This window comes from Diachasma alloeum, unplaced genomic scaffold, assembly GCF_001412515.2.
Source record: "Diachasma alloeum isolate Michigan unplaced genomic scaffold, Dall2.0 Dall_scaffold_00256, whole genome shotgun sequence".
Taxonomy (NCBI): Eukaryota; Metazoa; Arthropoda; class Insecta; order Hymenoptera; family Braconidae; genus Diachasma; species Diachasma alloeum.
In genome coordinates this window covers 1971573-1990769 of record NW_021680401.1, presented here as the reverse complement: position 1 = coordinate 1990769, position 19197 = coordinate 1971573, and the positions used below count along the sequence as shown (strand labels likewise).

At 38.4% G+C, this 19197-nt stretch overlaps 2 protein-coding genes across 3 annotated transcripts; both read right to left on the bottom strand.

Annotated features, from left to right (window-relative positions):
• Positions 1–955: 955 nt before the first annotated feature.
• Positions 956–9234, bottom strand: LOC107037560 (solute carrier organic anion transporter family member 2A1). Of its 2 annotated transcripts, XM_029126065.1 has the most exons (8): positions 8560–9234; positions 8368–8474; positions 5177–5622; positions 3762–4533; positions 2150–2528; positions 1983–2084; positions 1259–1325; positions 956–1181 (listed from the first exon to the last, which is right to left on the bottom strand). In XM_029126065.1, exons 1-8 carry the CDS (start codon positions 8894–8896, stop codon positions 1100–1102), a joined length of 2292 nt encoding a protein of 763 aa, XP_028981898.1. In that variant the 5' UTR covers positions 8897–9234; the 3' UTR covers positions 956–1099. The 2 variants fall into 2 exon arrangements, with proteins under 2 accessions (XP_028981898.1, XP_028981899.1); XM_029126066.1 differs by lacking the exon at positions 1259–1325.
• Positions 9235–10085: 851 nt separating this feature from the next.
• On the bottom strand, positions 10086–18676 carry LOC114841177 (solute carrier organic anion transporter family member 5A1-like). Its single transcript, XM_029126067.1, has 7 exons — positions 18074–18676; positions 17900–18009; positions 14856–15310; positions 11956–12655; positions 11208–11586; positions 10966–11067; positions 10086–10548 (listed from the first exon to the last, which is right to left on the bottom strand). The coding sequence occupies exons 1-7, from the start codon at positions 18408–18410 to the stop codon at positions 10415–10417; spliced, it is 2217 nt and encodes a 738-aa protein (XP_028981900.1). The 5' UTR covers positions 18411–18676; the 3' UTR covers positions 10086–10414.
• Positions 18677–19197: the final 521 nt, after the last annotated feature.

Genomic DNA, 19197 nt, shown 5'->3' with positions numbered 1-19197 from the left:
CAATGAATTCAATGATGATAGTGTTATGTAATACAATTCATAATAATACAATTCATTTGAAAATGTAAATAATTATCAAAGAATATTAGAATGAAATCAATCCTTGAGTGAATTAATATAGAGGGTTCTCTGGCTTTCTTTCAAAACCTGGCAAATTGTCACAATAGAAATCAGAAGATGGATAAATGTCATGACCCTGACGAGGGCCGCACAACATCGATGATAAAGTTCGTCACAATTACGGTAGATTTGGAAAGTAAAGAGGAATCTAAAAAGCTGGACAAGATTTTCGAGGAGCCAAGTGATTAATATAACAGTTTCAGAGAAAAATTGGTCAATTTGCCTAATTAAATGTTTTTCCTAGGTTTCTGTTTATAGAGAATCATGGAAGTGAAGGGAGGCGTCGCAAGAAATTGACAATCTCCATAAACTCATTACCAAAATTCACTAAAATACTCCTACACTGCGGTAAATTGCAGTAGTAATAGTTGAACGAATAAATGAACAACTTTTACCAATTGCGTATGAGAGTCTTGTATCACCAAATCACCTTCTCAAACCGTCTCAGTAGCTGGCCTGAAGTGAGCGAACCCTCCGTAACAGTAACAGTTAGTAACAATTAGTCCAGTAACAGTTAGTCAAGCAAGGGCCCTGAATTAGTTGAGCATGCAAGTGAAACGAGTCAGTCATCGTGGAACTGATAAACCGATAAACCGCGATCTAACCGAGCGAAGCGAGCGACCGACGACAGTCGGTCATGTTCGCCAGCTCGCTCACTGGCGGGAGAATAGAGAGTGGGAAGTGGTGGGGTGCCTTCAATTGCCTCCTCTTTCTAGTGCACCTCTCTCTCCGACTCGTGCGTGTGACGGGTGTGAGGGATGAGCGCGTCAAACGCCGAGTGAAGGGAAAATATCGAACAATGAGAGTGGAGAAAATATGACATGGAACACATGACTTCACAATCATATAAATAAAGTTTTATTATGTAGCCAATTAATGATCTCATCACTCAAAACCTTCCACAACTCCACCAGCAATTTTAAATGAACCCTTTTCCCTGCAGATTCATTCATTTCATTTCTTCGAAATGACTGGTAGTTCAATATCTTCGTCGAAAATGTTCAAATCCTTGACGAAATACCAAACCCCAACGTCGAACAATGTTCCAATCGTGACGAAACCTGGAATCATTGAAACAAAAATTCAAATAAATTAAGATAAAATGAAAATTAAGATAAAATTCCCATAAAAATTTAACCTTAGATTGGTCACCACATGAGGGAAACCTCGCCGGACGTCGTTTTCCTTTAATTGCAATTGACTGGCTAACCGGAAAAATTCCAAAAAAATTGACTTTGTCAATTGAAGTGTCAAAACAACATCTTCCTCGAAATTCTTAAAGAAAACATTATTTTTTCCCATGTAGAATGAAATTTTCCGTCACGCGACGTTGCCGAACCCTCGCTAAACGCGCCCGGGCAGTGTAGAGTGAATTCGGCAACGTTAGAGCCTAAATAATACGGCGGGGAATCCCCGCGGAGGTGACCAGAGTCGCAGGTTCTTTGGTGACCCGACTAGGATTAACATGGCATCGGAGAGGTACTAACGAAAGGCGTGGGCGTTTGTACTTCTATCGGGGCTTCTGACGTTCTTTGGGCACAAAGCTAATCAAACTTAAACATAAACCTGAACCAATAAATAACTTCAGCTCCGTGATGTTATAAATTCGGTGAAGGTTAAAGGATATTAAAGATTAAATTACGATGCTGATTAAATTATTTCACTTCTTCAAGCTCTTGACGCAATCAACATCTAGTTAACTTACTATCAAGTCGAATAGAGTAGGAGCACATAATTCGCACAAAAAACATTAAAACATACACAACAAGGACAATTTCTGCAGTGGACCTCAACCCTGCGCCAAGGAGACCCATTCCTTCTCCAATATCCTTTGACCTTCCACCTAATAAACTCAAACTTACTTGCAGCAGTGAGGTTCATCGAATACCTAAGTAATTCACTGTCATACAGCCAGCAATTTCCAGTTCCTGAACAGGTTTTCCCCCAAACTAGACAAGTATTATCTGAAAAACAAGATACCCTTACATTGACGGGCCAAATCAGAAAAGAGAATGTCCGTCAGACTAACCGATAATCGAACCGAAAAGCAACGGTGATGGTATGAAAGCGAACAGTCCGATGATAGTCATGCCGAGAGCCACAGATACGGTTTTGTCAACTTCCTTAACACATCTAATAGTGATTAGGAAGTTCGAAGCTCGCGAGGAGGAACCGAAAAACTTGAGAAGACAGATAACAGCTAGAAAAAGATAGAACACTAGTTGGCAATCAACTGGGCAGGGTCCTGACGTTGCAGTTCCAACAGAGTACAAAGATTCTGGGACCTTTCCAATTTTGGTTATTCTATAATTCGGTAGTATCGAGTTAGCATCATTAAAAGGGACGACATCGTCTCTTGATTTGATGCATGAACAATTGGAGTAGATGTTCGTGCCATCGGACTTGACCTGGAACCAAAAACTGACATCAATCAATTGATGGAATCCTTTTGATTCTGATACATAGTCGTTGTTCTTTTTTTTAATTTCCTGACCCTAAAGGAGGAAGTTATTTTATCGTTATTTTACATCGCTTCGACCCGGTTGGGGTGTGCTGGGATGATAATCAAGACTTTAAATGGTTAGATCTCACCATTCGAAACCTTTCGCATGTGAGGCAACAATCTTACCCGCTGGTCCAAGCCACCGGGCAGTCGTTGTTCTGATTAGAACTGAAACAACTGAATGCAGTCAAGGCTTTATATAAGATACTGTAGGGACAGTATGAGAGTGGAATTTTGAAAATCCGTGTACCCCCACTACGCGCGCTTGTGGAGAGGAGAAAATTAGGAATCAGTGGTTTAAAATAAGATACTTCGCTGGTTGCGCCTGAATTCTATAGAATATTCATTTTTACTGAATGGATATTGATGACTAATCAATTTATACGAGTTTAATGTTTTGAATTTGTATAGCCTGCGTTCCCTTTTCTCTCTAAACATAATCCCGCGTGATAGAATGGCAGCTGATGTTGGGGGATTGCTGGAGGACCTGAAAATAATCACTTCTGAACTGCTGAAGTAGCAATTATTGAAAGTACGTAAATCAATTGAATTTTAATTAGGCTTTATTCTATTAAGATAATACTGCGTCATCATTTTAATAATTATAGCGTCAAAGAAAAGAGGTGACCCTTGGATTCGTTTAACCCTTCTGATTACTTCACTTGACTCTCGCGTTTGAACTTTTGACCCTTAAGGTTATTTGACCCTTACGATCACTTCGTTTGTCCCTTCCGTTTGACCCTTAAATCCATTTGATCCTTATAATCACTCTTTTCCCGTTGAAAAGTGATCGAGGCCATAGGTATCTTATAAGAAGCCCACGGAACTAAACATTCGGGAGGCGATGAAGGTGCCGGATGTGGGGATAGGCCTCGAGCGCTCGGGAAGTATCTTATAGAGAGATATCTTATATGAAGCCTCGACTGTATTTTTTAAAAACCCTGGCAGATCGATGGCTAGTTGACCGTTGATCGCTGATCGATGATCAGTCCATCGTCAATTATTGGTCGATTGCTAATTGATCTTTAGTTGATAGATGAGCGATCAGTCATCATGATCCACTAACGCTTGACTGAGTAAAAAATTCAATCCCCCTATCGAGTGATCCATCAGAAAAATCAATAAAAAATCTAAATACCGTGACTGTTTGACATCCCGCATGGCACGCGGAGACGAATGTTCTTCTGTCCTCCGAGCACACAGGGTTATACGTAACATAGTCACAATGGCATTCTCCATTACACGAGGACTGTCTCCCTAGAGAATCCGACACCATCGCCTGATTATCATTAGCGGAACATCCGAGAAAAACGAACGAAATTATCGCCATAACCGCAATGACATCGATAACGATATTCCAGATGGCCAAGTATCTGGCCTTTGGTTGGAACTTCGAGATTACGATGCCTGCGATGAGAATCCCAATAGCGCTGAAGACCAGACCGACTGTTCCGGTAACTAAGGAAGCGAAGGACGCTGATTGTTTATACTGAGTCTCTATGTATTTTGGCATGAAGATCCAGTAGGGATGGAATCCTAGAACGTAGAAGACACCTGCGAAGGTGTTGCACATCAGTATTTTGTTAGTCAGGAGGCGTTTGAAGGTTTGAAACATGTCTTTCAATGAAGCTGGTGTTTCCGAGTCTTGCTTCATCTGATCTTCGGAACTCTGACGCTTCAGGTGTTCTTCGGTGTCGACTGATTGAAGCCAGGTCTTCTTAATCACAGGCTGATTCATCTCATCTGATTCATCTGGAACTACTACGTTATTGGTCTTTCGTTTTGTCGAAAGAAGCATCTTCCTGGCCGCTGCGCGAGGAAGGACCTTTGGGTAAAGGCCTACAATGCTGCCGAGGACGAAGAGGAAGACTGCAAGAATTATCCAGCCCATCCACCAGGCTCCTAACCACCTGTTGCCAAACAAGTAATCATTTATTTTGGAACGAAATTGAAAAGTAAGCAAAACCAAAACACTATTTCTCATGTCAACTATCGCTGGATTCATGTCGGAGGCTTAGGAAAGTATGATAGTGACAACAAATGGTTTCAATCTTATATATAAAGGACAATTTCCAGTAGACGGTATTTTAATGGACAGCCCAAACTACTGAAGCTACAAACATTTGAAGACTTTACAATTGAAATTAACCGACACGTTTTTTTTTTTGGACATCAACTTCTACGGATGTGCATCATAGGAAGATCTAGAAACTTCCAGAACTTACTAGAAACTTCAAGAATTTTCTAGAGAATGACTGAATGTTTCTCAACAGAAAAAATGATTTCCTAATGATTCAAACTTTGAAATTTCTAGGAAATTTCCAGGAAACAGAATTTTTAAAAAATCATGGACGGTTAATGTCTCAACATTCTGGTCGAAATTTATGAAATTGAAAGTGAAGCAATTTGATATTAACATTTCATTGGCTGTTTAGTCCATGACTTTCCAACAGTCTGTGGAAAGAAATTGTTTCTTACCAACAGTCTCTCTGCAATAAAAGAAGTGGATCATCTGCAAATATTTATGACACATTATGATTTCAAGAAAATCACCTCGGATCTTCTGGAGTGATCGTTGGTCTCATTGTAGGGCTTATATAGAACTTCAGAGCAAATGAAGCGAGAGAGTATCCAGCTGCGGGTCCCAGAAGCCTCAAGAAATATGAAAAGCTCACCAGTGCTGGTGTCTGTGCTTTTTCAAAATTATCGTCCATGTAAGAGACTCCCAACGTCCCAAATAAGCTACTTCCTACTCCGCCGATCAACTGGGCTATGAATAAAATAACTGGTGGAGCGAAATGTCCATCCGATTCAACACATCTGGTGGTCTGATTATGATCTAGATTACAGAGAAATTTCGTCTCTCTATCTTCATGCTGTAATTCGTTGGCGTCTGGTTGATGATATGATCGATTATACTTTTTCGTTAGTTGGAGAGCGTCCTCACCGGGACCGTATAAAAAATGGGGGAGCATTGATAAACAGCAGTATAACATTATCTGTAAAGGAGAAGACACTTTATAGAGCGAGTAATTTATTGCATGGTACCTGGGTCTTAGTATCTCCGATATGATGTGGCGTAGCAGCCATTTTTAGCTTTGGCGAAATTTTCTAAAAAAATTCTGTCCCCTTCAATTAAATATTACATCATATTTGACGTTTTCTACGGTCAAGTAATTTTTTATTACTATTCAATTTTGCTTCCTACGTCATGCATACATCAGAATATTTTTATATTCAATTTTAATAATAAATGAGAAACAATTCAGCAGCGAAGTGGTCAAACGGTTTAAGTCGATTTTGGCTATTGCCCAGTTTTCAATGAATATCTCGAAATCTAAGGGAGATAGCAAGATTTTTGTTATAACCTTGTTAGTAGCACTCAATTTGCTCTACAAAAAAGGTTATTATGAAAATTTCGCTATCTCCTTTGAATTCCAAAATATTACTGGAAAACTCAACGAAAGACAAAATTTACTTAAACCGTCTGACCACTTCGCTACTGAATTAATTTGTGAAAAAAAAGTGGCAACATCGGCCCGACATAATACTTTCTTTCTCAGTGTTGGTAAGCTTGTCTCGCTCTACTGAGGGTTCTCCCTGTACTTAACCATGCGCATAAACACGTGTACATTTTTCCAGCGCGACTCCTTTATCCGAAAAATTCATTACCCACGTCGTTCTAATTTCCTATTGATGAGAAAAATAATAGTTAATGAATCTCAGGGCCTCTCTGTGAAGTAACCTCAAACAAAGATCAATTCAGATCCACAACTTTCTTTTATACACGTTTGAATTTACCGCGGTTATCCCCTCCCGATCGACAGGTGCGGCGTTGTCGCCGTTCACATCTGTGCGCGCATAAATTCTGATTTTTAGGGGTATTTTGTTAAATTTGGCTGAAAGATGTTCTGAACCGATATAATTTTTCTTGCAGAAGCTGTATTTATCAATTTGTCACACGTGAACGAATTTTCGTGATATTATCTGCATTTTTAAGTTCATAATGTGAATTTTTCTACATTTGCCATAAGAACACGGGTTAAATTACATTTTTTAAATAATTTATTTCATTTGAACCATCCTCTGCAGAAATCTGAAACTCCACACAGGGTTTCGGAATATATCGAAGAATCTTCTTGAAAAATTTCATAAAATTGGCAATATTATTCTCCCTCGTTAGTTCAGCGTTAAATCTTTGTTTCCAATCAATTTGTTCGGCATAATTTAATTCTTCAGCAATTGCTTATTTTTCACATTGAGTTTATAAATGAAAAGACCAGTTCTGAGAGCTTCCATTTGACTTATGAAGACCGTAGAGCCTACGATACCTTGAACGCGATATCGCTCACGCGATAGATTTGTAAATCGTTGGTTTTGGATCCAAATGGAAATTCAAGGCCATTGATACAAACACCACTATTAAAATTCGCAAGTGTGACCCATATACCGTGCATAGTTCACATCCGTCAATACGACGTAATGGGAGCGTAGATGTGGCAACATCAGGGATGATTGACGGTAAATAATTAAGATCTGAGGCTTCACCACTTCACTGCCTGGTTGGGATGACTGCACTGGGAGGAAAAACTACTTTTGACAAAGAAGGTTTATTTGATTCAAGAAAACATTCTTTTGTCAATTTGAAAAATCGTGAAATCTTCTGATGAATAATTTCGTTTTCAGACTGAGAGAAAAAAGTTCTCGAATAGAATGAGATTCTCTTGCTCCGAGAGAATTTCTAAGCGTTCTCAAGACTAAAAATGATGTCATTCCCATAAATTCATGAAATTTCAGAACTTTGATTACATAAAATCTTGCACAAAGAGCACAACATTTGAGATCAATTTTGTAAACACTTGAATTGATAATGAAAGTGTTCGTCGTGCAATCGAAACAAGAATTCCTCAGTTGAAGATGATGAGTGATCACACGGAGAGAAATATTCAGTAAAAATTACGGAACAATTCACGTAATCCGCAATGGGGAATCGTTTTCCGGCAATTTTTATAGGAATGGAAGAGAGAAAATCTGAAACGTTCAGTGAATTTTCAAGTTCATAACCGAACAAAGCACGAAATTGTCACGTAATTTTTCCCGAAGAAGTAAAATCTTACAGAATTAAAAATACAAAATTAAAAATTCTTGAACGTTCAACAATTTTTATGAAGCTGGTGAATTGTTTCTACGTTCCGTTCCGTAAAATTTCTCAATCGTTAGGAAAAAATTACGGAACAACTTGTCCCCACAGCGGTGAGACATCAGACGAGTGGTTAATTTTTACGGAACAAATCTTTGAATTTACGTGGCAATTCGTACAATTTCAGTTCCGACTCACACTTTTTATTGAATTTTACTTCGCTCGCGGATTTCGTTTCGAAACGTAATTTTGGCGTTTTTTTTTGTACTTTTCATTGAATTTTTCTCTCCATGCAGATCGGGAAAGTGTGAATTCTCACAATCTATTAAATTCTAGATATAACGCCAACGATATAAATTTATAGGAAAACTTATGCTGACACTTGAAAATTGTCTCGGGACAAGAGAATCTCATCCTGTTGAAAGACTTCTTTCTCCCAGTGTGAGAAAATTATTTACAAAATTATTTACCAGGAGATTTCACGATTCTAGAAATTGACAAGAGAATATTATTTTCTCGTATCAAGAAATTCGTCTTTGTCAAAAGTAATTTTTTCTCTCGGTGCGCATGATTTGATGCATCTTTCTGGTTTCATCTTTCTCACCAGGTAAATTCCAACAGCCATCCATCTTGGTCGATGTCCTTTACCAGCGTAGTAGCAGTATACAGATCCAAAAATTTCTGATACATCCGTGCCAATTGTAATGAACCCTACCGATCAATTGAAGTTTCCGTGAAAATGATAGTGCCTCTGAAAAATTCTGGAAGCTTCCTACAATTTTTACTGTGAACTCACCAGTAGTTTTCGATGATATTTTGAATCTCCTCTCCATCGTGGTGATGGTGCCATTGAAGTAAGCATAACTAGCGGAAAAAGCGCAACCGAGGATGCCGTACAAAACTACATATGCTCTTTTATTTGCGAATTTTTGAAAAGTGGGACCACGAAAACACCAAATACCGCAGGTCGTCTCCTCTACGTCTTGTGATTCTTTTTCGATCGCATTTCTGATACAAGTGGACGCTGCATCCGAGTCCAGAAAGATCGGAGGAGTTTTCCTCGACGTATCGGGAAGAAGTTGGCAGTCAGCATCATCTTTTTCAGCTTCTATTTCACTCTTTGTATTTATCATTCTGAACTCCGATGAATCGTTCAATGCAATTTCAGGCTTTTCGCATTGTTCCGATTTTCAAAGGAAAGGTATTGATTTGTCGAATATGACTGATGCTTCTCGTCCCAAATTATCAAAAAGACTAATCGCTTCAATGGCTACATCGGGGCGAAACGTTGCCCATGATGAAGGATAGAAATCATGCACATCACCATGATTTCTGTCAATTTAGATGAGAAAGTTATCGAAATAATTGATATGTAAACATCGAGTTATTCTATCGCTAGATGTGATTGTGCAAATGTCAGGAGGACACTAAGGTATTCGCACAGATGCACTACACCAAGAGTCACTGGAGCTTCAACCGTTTCATCGCTTGCGGGGGAAGGGGAAGGAAGATTGAAGTAAAGTGTCGGTGGAATTAGATAAAGACTTAATCATCAAGATGTGACACTTTATGACAATTACACGGTTTGACGGAGAAATTAGCGTCTCTACCTGAAATATACCGGGGTAATCCACAGTGGGTCGGACTTTCGATTGCCTTGGGATCAATTACGAACTCAAATGTTTATTTGATCGTTCAACTGACCAAATGGCGACACAAAAATTGAACAATTTATATACTGTTGAAAATTTTCCACTGAAGTTTCCGGTAAGGGTCTTGGAAATTCCCAACAAGAAATATGTCCACTTAAATTTCAAGGAATTTCGTCATTGAAAATTCACAATTTCGGGGGAAAATCCGTGAAAACTGTAAATTTCAGTTTAATTATTCCGCGAAAATTAACGAAAAATCAGGAAAATTCAGGGGAATGTCTTCGTAAATTCCAGATTCTTCTGAATTTTGAGGGAATTTCTTCAAAAATTCCTGGAATTCCAAGAATTTAAAAGGAATTTCCGGAAAAATTAAAGAGAATTTCGCAGTGAATATTCAATTTCACGTGAAAAACCATGTAAATTATGAAATTTCCGTTTTCCTGCCGTTGAAGAAACTGGGACTTTGCATAGATTTTCAGACGAAATTACTCGAGAATAATCACAGACGAAAAATTACGATTTTTCGATGGGAAAAGTGAAAAAAAAATCGATGTATATTTCCATTGAAAAAACTGTTCCATTAATGTTAGCATTGTATTAAAATATTTTTACATAACAACTGTTGAAATTTTGTACTGAGAATGACGATAGACACTTCAAATTTTTTTATTGTACATTAATACGCACTTTTTTCATTAAAAAAATGTTGGAATATCTTGTCTAGTGCTGAAATTTTTAACAATTTATGTCCAACATAGTTTTTGGATTTCCAGAATACTCAGTATATTCGTAATAAAGTATCACATACTCGATCGCTACATGATTTTATAACTACACGCATTAACATAGTACGTAAATGTATGCTTAAGTTACGCTCGGAGTCTTTATTGCTTGAATTCATCTGAACTCATTTCCCCACTGAAGCCAATTCCAGACTAGAACAGTTCCGATCGTCAAACTAATTTCGATTCATTCGTCAAGATGAAAAATTTTGCTCTTCTATTTTCGATTGTCCAGGGTCTCCCCATTCTCCTCGGTTACCTTTTCCAACTCAATTTCATCGTCGAATATTTTGACGTCCTTTACGAAGTACCAGACGCCAACGTCAAATATCGTTCCAATAGTGACGAAACCTGAAAAACATTCGAAATTAGACAAATAATCACGGTTTTTTTTAGTGAAAAACGGACGATGCTGTGGTATTGTTTGGAAGCTGTATTCACGGAAAAAAATCCTCGCATGTGGGTATAATAAAGATTACAAATAACCATATCAGTAGCAAAGCGGCAAAACCGTTCAAGTCGAATTTGACTATTGACCAGTTTTCAATGAATATCTCAAAAACTAAGGGAGATAGCAAAATTTTCATCAGAATCTTTTTTTTAGCCCTCAATTCGCTCTACAGAAAAGGTCATTACGAAAATTTTGTTATCTCCCTTAGATGCCGAGATATTCCTCGAAAACTCAGCTAAGGGCTGAGTCGACTTGCCCCATTTTACCGCTTCGCTACTGATATCGATAGATAAAATAAAAAAAACCAAAAAACTCACTTGCTGCAGTAAAGTTGAGTAGATACCTAAGGGTTTCGCCATCGTACAACCAACAATTCCCCGTTCCCGAACACGTTTTCCCCCAGACAAGGCACGTTTTATCTGAAACCACATACGTCACTCACTAGAAACGATTCTCGCCCACTTCCACCGATTACAAAATTAAACCAACTTTAGCTATGAAAATCATGCAATAGAGTACAAACTACGCAATGTAAGTTGTGTGCTAATAGATTAATTACCCAGGATGAACCCAAAGAGTATAGGCGACGGTATGAAGGCAAATAGGCTCATAATGGTCAAACCGAAGCCCATGGCCACTGCTTTGTCCTTCTCGTCAACGCATCTGACAGACACTAGGAAATTGGAAGCGCGTCCTGTGGCGCCGCTGAACTTGAGGAGGCAAACTACAGCCAAGAACAGATAGAACTTGTGTTGGCAATCCACTGGACAGGGTCCAGATGTTGCTGACCCTTTATCATTGAGCATGTTATTATGTTCTTCTGCTGTCGTTGTCCAATTACTTCCTGTCATCGCGTCAACTGGATCCCATGGGGCTCTAGTGTACCTCGATTTAATGCAGGCACAATCAGAGTATTTTTTGGTGCCATCAGGCTTCACCTAAGATCGAAGAATATCATTGATCAATCGATACATCATGCCTCTTCTGACCAAATCAATCAAAAAAGTGGCGACTTAGTGCGGGTTGCGTTCGGCCAGTTTTGTACAGTCAGAGTCAAAACATTTCCTTGGGCGATACACTACCGCATATCTCAATCAGTTTCGAAAACGGACAGATATTTGGTCAGGAGCGTGAGGATTCAAATACCTTTTATTATTAAAAGTAGGAGAATTGTCTAGAAGGATCGTGAGGGACAAAGATCAAGTGATGTTTATCTCGACCATAAACGGTTTAGAACTTTCCAGACGCGTTATATGAATTTCGAAATAATAATTCGTTGTGGCGTGCGCCTCAAAAAAATCACCTACCGTGAGCGTTTGACATCCAGCATGGCAGGCAGATATGTAGGTTCTGCCGTCCTCAGAACATACAGGATTGTATGTAACGTAATCACAATTACAATTATCAGTGCACGAGGAATGTCCCCCTGGACTGCCAGCCATTATCACCTGGTTGTCATTAGCAGAGCATCTTAAGAATGCATACGATATCATTCCCATCACCGAAATTGCGCCAACGATGATGTTCCAAGCGGCTAAATACCTCGCCTTAGGCTTGTACTTTGAGATAACAAGACCAGAAATTAAAATGCCGATAGCCGTGAAAATCAGGCCAACTGTGCCAGTTATCAGGGAGGAGAGTGAGGCCGATTGTCTGTACTGAGTTTCGATGTATTTCGGCATAAAGACCCAGTACGGCATGTAACCCAGGAAGTAGAAGACTGTAGCGAGGTTGTTGCACATCAATGTGCTGTTAGTCAGTAATCGTTTAAAGGTTTCCATCATGTCTCCTAAGGAGGCCGGTACTTCTGATCGATTGTGCTCAATGTCTTTAGAATCATTGTTCCCTTTTTCGTCTTGATTACTTGTGGACTTACTCCGCTCAAGAGCGAGGACCTTTCTGGCAGCTGCTCGAGGCAGGGTCTTCGGAAAGAGGGCAAGAATGCTGGCGAAAATGAAGAGGAGGATCGCCAGGATTATCCAGCCCATCCACCATGCTCCCAACCACCTGTTATAGGAAACCAACTTTACTTTTTAACGTTATTCATTGCAAGAAGCATATATTCGTACAAATGGCCATTGCCCGAGGGCCTTTAGCCTAGAATACACTTCTTTTGTTCACTATCAAATTGCCTCTATCAGAAGCTGTGCATGTGATTCAATGTTGATGGTAATTAGACGTGAGAAGAGAAAAGAAACAAGAGATATGAAAATGGTGATGAGACTCCACTTTCGAAAATCCATCTTACAGGAATTGTTATGAGGTAAATATGAATAGGATAAAAGTGAAGAGCGTACGATCTGAAAATTATTGAAGATGAGCTACTTCTTCTAAGGAGTTATTGCCAAATTGCTCAATCCATATAGCCTTTAGATTTTCGAATAGAGTGAGAGAAGGTATTTGTACCGAGATTGGGCGTTCAGGGTGCGCTTGTGACAAAGGTCAAGAATATGGTCCAGCTTGTGAAGCGCGAAATTGGTTGTTAGTTTATTGAGTCTGACTAGAATAGGTTCGACTTGGGTGCGTGCATAGACTAGGGTGTTTGGTGGGTTGTGAAGGGGGTTGTCAGGATGCTAAATTTTGGTCATTTGGTTGGTTGTTTTGACTTTTGGTTATCCTTTCGGCATCACCGATGATGTGTTGGGTCCCAGATCTTGCAAAAAGAAGAAGAGGGTGTGCATAGTCAAGTATTGGACGACATATTGTTTTATAAATTTTGGTGATGTGTTTCGTGTTGAGTCCTTTGTTCTCGTAAGTGAGGCTTCGGGATTCGGTGCCTCTCGAAATACACTTCTTCTTGATGTTGTTTGCATATGCCTTCAAGTTGCGATTGTAGGAGATCAATTTGAATAGAAAATTGGTAAAACTGAGTTAGCATGATACTTCTTGCTAATTATTGAATTATTTTGGTGATGAGATGGCATTCCTCAAATCCTAAATAATCATCTTTCCAATGAAGATTGCACACTTCACTTGACGTAAAACGTCAACTGAAGTGGAGTTGAATTACTTCTACAGGTCTGATTATACTTTTCCTGTTTACATTCGAATAAGTTTGAAAAAAGCCTCGTTGTCATTTCATAGATGACTCCCATCTACCAACTATTGTAAATATCGCGTTTCTGACGTCAGTTTACATGTTGATCTGCGATCAAATAACTGCTCTGTTTATTCAGATATAAATGATTTATCTAACAATGTGTTCACTTGTATGTCATTGTATCAATCAGTTGGAGATTCATCTTATCTGGTGAACTCTATTTTGATTGATTGGATTATGAGAATTGATTAATCTCATTGAATTCTCAAGTAATTTCATTACAGGTTTTTAAAGCATCGTCATTCAAAAAGTTATGGGTAAAATTGTCGATCGTAATCCCTTGAATTGATCGAACGCTCTGGGTTATCACCGAGAATTTTACCAATTGGTTCAGCATTTATTTCATTAAAACTCATTTGAGCTGTTCACTCTTTCAAGCAAGAAACATAATAATGGTAATAAACATAATAAACATTGGATATTGTATTGATTCTGTATGTTTTTAGAATTGTGAATCTTTAAATAAAATTGGAGAAAAAAAGTGGTAGCGTGTCTACCTACAGTGTAAGAGGTGGAAAATACTTTTCACAAAAAGATCTGCTACGGATTTCGACTAGTAACAAGAAATTCTGGGTTATCAGCGGTAACCGCGACAGGGGCTCCTAGACTGCTCCGTGATCATATCAAAAATCAAGCATTAACAACAAGAAAAGCCACAAACATTCAATAAATATCTGAACCGACCCTGTAATAGAGTCCATAACTCCCCTGACAGGGGGTAAATTGATTGATTTTCAGTTTCCAATTTGGATATAAATATTTGCTCACAAGATCAACAATCTCTAGCTTGGTAGACAGAAATCGTTCATAAAACATCCCATACTCATTCCAATGTTACTCAAATACTCCTCCAAGGTGACATCTTAGATAATAATTCATTGATTTCGAAAGGTGCATAAAATGATCGCAAAGATTTAGCAACTCCGAGCGACACAATTTATCGGAAAATGTCTAGACTACTATCGTCCGTCATCAAAGCGTCAACATTAATTCATTAATCTCTATTTACCCAGTGATATTCAATATCTCATTTCGTTCGATGAAAAATACAATGAGTGGAAATTATCGAGAAAGTGATTGCATTGTTATGTAAACCAATGTGATTACCTCGGATCTGTTGTGTTGATGGTTGGTGTCAGTGTTGGGCTGATGTAGAATTTCAACGCGAATGATGCTAGTCCATAGCCAATTGCTGGTCCCAGCATTCTCAGGAAGTAGGAGAAACTGATCAATGCTGGGGTCTTTGATTTCTGGATGTTGTCGTCCATGTAGGAGACACCTAGGGTGTAGTAGAGAGATCCACCTATTCCGGCTACCAGTTGGGCGATGAAAAGAAACACTTGGGGTGCAAAATTGCCATCCTCCTCGTCGCAATCAGTTCCACGGTGCTCCTTCGCTAGACATAAAAATTTTCGCTCCCGGTCTTTGCCTGGGAGAAGGCCCGTCGAGTTTGATGCACCTGTCAGACTTATGCCACCGTACTCCTTCGTCAATTGTAACGCGTCTTCACCCGGGCCGTAGAGAAAGTGGGGGAGCATTGTTAGGCAGCAAAATAGTACTACCTGAAATATTAACGGAACATGAAGTTTTTCATTAAATCGACGATGACTGATTGTACATATCGTGAGGGTCGCTTGGGGGAGTTATTTGGAGACGAAATGACTAATGCAATTTTTGTCTCCGGCGTTGTGTTAAGGAGTTCGTCAACAAAGCAAAAATCCACTGCTAATCACCCGCTATTTGAAAATTAATATCTCCTCTCGCACTTGGGCTGGAGGAATGAAACTGATGGCAATCGATTAGGCATTTAATGCACAATGATCTGAAAAAAATTGTTCTTCTATCATCATGCCTGGGTGAGGCAACTCGCAATAAATTTCACCGCGGCGTAAGAGCCATTTGGTTCCTACACGCAATGTGACCCTAAAAATCAGAGTCAATGAAAGAGGGATGAAATTGATTGGAATCGATTATACATTTAATGCTGTTATCCTTCCGCCTTAAATGAGAAAGAGGATATGATTTCTCTATCGGGGAATAGCGTTTGATTGGCTGTTGTTTTTTCTTGATAACTTGTAAACAAACCGTCGGAGATAAAACATTCATCAGAGCTTTCGTCTCCACATGACCCCCCCCCCCCCCCCCCCCCCCCCCCCCCCCCCCCCCCCCNGATGAGTTTTGGAACACCCTGTATATTCTGAAATTGGGAAACCTAATTAGCCATTTGACCCTAACTTTCCGCACATTTTACAATGATTTTATTATCTAAACTTTGCAGACCTGAATTTCAATTTCGATATTGAACCGTTAAAAAACATTTAGAAAATCTGAAAAAAATTAGAAAGTCAACTTTCAGGGAAGATTGATTAAATAATTAGAAAATTGTAATTTTTTAGAATTACAATCTCCAACGTTATTTTCTATAATTAATTTATAAATAATCGATTTTCCACCATAAAAATCACTTGTTTGGAATCGTAACAAATTTATTCATATTCAGAATTTTACCAGAAATCGATTTCATGCCTAGAAAAATAAGGTTTCCGAAAGGGCGAACAATTTCAATTATTCATTTATAAACAACGAATGTTTAAAAATATATAATTCTGTGCAAAAAGTAATTTGAATGAGGCTAAATATTCATGATTTGTTTTTTAACTTTTTCACGCAATTTAATCGGCAAATTTTATTATTAGAAATCCGAATTAAATTATTACAAATTATTAAAATTAAATTATTAAAAATCGAGTGAAAATTGATATCGCCAAGGTGTCAACGTGAACACGGTAATCAAGACAACTTGGAGTAAACAAAATCCACTTCATACCAAAGTCTGATTCAGAACTGAGGGTGAACCGAACTCCAAAAAGAGTGTATTTGAGCGCTGAAATATTCAACCCCTCACACTGGGGACGTTAATACCGATTTTTTTATGGTGTCCCTCTCATTTAGATAAACTGGAAATTTCTGCCTCATGAACCACCCATTAATGATTCTCAGATTAATGATTCTCACTGACATTAACCACCCATTAATGATTCTCAGTTATTTTCCATTCAAGATATTTCGATACTAAATTTGTTTATGCATTCTTCATTTAATCTGTAAGTAATAGACTTCTCCAAAAGCTCGAAAGAAAAACAAAGTTGATGGGAATGTAACGAAATCTGTTCATTCGTCCTCTTAGTATTTCTAACTGTTTTACAACAAATATGTCAATAATTAGAAATTTTTCTAATAACATTGGTTTGCAGCCTTGAAAACCTAAAAAAATTGACACCTGATTTGGAAATGTGTAAAAGCCTAGTCAGCAACAATTTTCAGCAAAAATATTATCAATAATGAAATATTGGAATTTTTAGATTGAAATACTTATACGCATACTTCAAAAATGGTTGCAAGTTCAAAAAATGAGGGTCAGAATATAAAAGTAAAAAAAGTGGGTGTCAGGTAATGAGGGTCTAAATATAAGTTACATATTATGCTTGATCACCGATTTTAGCCCTTATACGACCCTCATTGCCTGACACCCACTTTTTTTACATTTATATTCTGACCCTAATTTTTTGATCGTAATATTCTGACGCTCTTTTTTAACCCTAAAATTCTGACCCTCATTCCTTCACCTTTACATTCAGGCCCTCAGTTTTTGACTCTAATATTCCGACCCTCATTTTTTAACCTCCACTTTTTGACCCTTATATTCTCACACTCAGTGTCTGACCCTTATATTACACTTGAGAGCGCTTGGTACAACCCGGGCTGATACGAAATAATCATCCTCGAATTGAAGCACCCATCCCCCATTCGAGTATAAAGTATACTTGAATCAAGTATATTCTATTCTTGAATCAGGTTTATGCATAAACTTGATTCTGATGTGAAGTATACTCAATTCAAGTATATTTTTTTTCCGTGAAGGTCACAGAAAAAAATATACTTGAATTGAGTATATTATATACTTGATTCAAGGATGTTATTCTTGTTTCGAGTATAAAATATATTTGATTCAAGTTTTTTTTCCGTAATTTTGTAATAAAAATTAGAAAATCAAGGCACAAAATTCGCACCTCTACCCCCGAGTTTGATGGATTCTGACGATAAAACCGCCAAATAATTCTATAAAAAGCCAACAAAACCGTAAAACTTACAGTATAAATACCGAACGCTATCCACCGCGGTCTGTGTCCTCTCCCAGCGTAGTACGACAGTACGACGGACACCAGAAGCTGGGAAATGTCATTTCCAACCATAATGACACCTGCACATTAACCCATCCTTTGAAAACACCCAAAACAGCCGCCTCTTCTTCAATTTCCACTTACCAGTTGTTTTCGACGGTATCTTGAATCTCTTCTCCAGTGTCGTGATGGTGCCATTGAAATACGCATAACTTGCCGAAAAAATACATCCGAGCACGCCGTACAGAAATACGTACGCTTTTTTATTGGCAAATCTCTGGAGATTGGGACCGCGGAAGCACCAGACACCGCAGGAAGTGTCTTCCGTTATTGGAAGCTCCCTGAAGACATCGTCAACACCTCTCACTGACGGTGTGTGCAACGTTGGACGCAGTATATCAACAGTTTTCGATGGATCCAACAGTAATTTAATCTCTGCGCTATTACTCTCTAAGTTCACGTCACTCTTTGTATTATTCATATTATCATCAATTTTTATTTGTCACCGAAAAACTCAAGTAAGAAATTCCTCTTATCCCTAGTTTAATTATCTTATTTCTTCATCTCAAGGATAAAATCCTCCGCATGATCATTTTCCTTCCCTATTGTCCACATATTCTCAGAATATCATTGTTTTTACGAAGATTCAACACTCAACTCATTTGAGAATAAATTTCCTAGTTAGTCTTGACTGTCCTTTTGATTCTTTTCAAATGACTTCTTTTATCGACTGAGGTACTAGCTTCTCGTATGTAATAACTCGACTATCAAGAATACACAACGTATAACGTAAATTCTAATGGAATCCCCACCGTTCTAGTACGTGGCCCGATGATTCGTGGGTTTTGATGCACATGGGAGGGATAAAGATGACACGAGTGATACTGGATATTGTAGGAATTGATAAAGACGTTCTATGATTTTTTTGCATTTTTTTTTTCATTCGTTCTATTTTCGGGGGCGAATGACAACGGTTTTTTCAGGTGAGATAATGAGAGATAAAGCCATGAAAATCTTCCGTCTCTCGGTCGTATTTTTGTGATGACACTTTGGGATAGTAGAGTATTTCATCGGATCGAAGAGTTTTTTTTTTCTTAATTAATTGCATTTCATGTTTGGGTGTTTTATTCGAGTTGACTGGTGCATAGGGACCTAAACTGGGTTCTCTGTTGCAGGAGGCCGTCCAAGCTATCGTAGACAAACCGTCTTGACTATGAGCTCACATTGTGAGTCTATTATGATTTATTAGAACGAAGGCCTCTGTGTTG

Coding starts and splice junctions, on each gene's coding strand:
- LOC114841177 (XM_029126067.1), bottom strand. CDS start 18,410: ATGAATAATACAAAGAGTGACGTGAACTTAGAGAGTAATAGCGCAGAG. Junction 15,311..17,899: donor TAGCGTTCGGTATTTATACT/GTAAGTTTTACG, acceptor TTAATATTTCAG/GTAGTACTATTTTGCTGCCT. Junction 12,656..14,855: donor ATCAACACAACAGATCCGAG/GTAATCACATTG, acceptor TTCCTATAACAG/GTGGTTGGGAGCATGGTGGA.
- LOC107037560 (XM_029126065.1), bottom strand. CDS start 8,896: ATGATAAATACAAAGAGTGAAATAGAAGCTGAAAAAGATGATGCTGAC. Junction 2,085..2,149: donor GCTTTTCGGTTCGATTATCG/GTTAGTCTGACG, acceptor CTTGTTTTTCAG/ATAATACTTGTCTAGTTTGG. Junction 1,326..1,982: donor GATGAACCTCACTGCTGCAA/GTAAGTTTGAGT, acceptor TTTTCCGGTTAG/CCAGTCAATTGCAATTAAAG.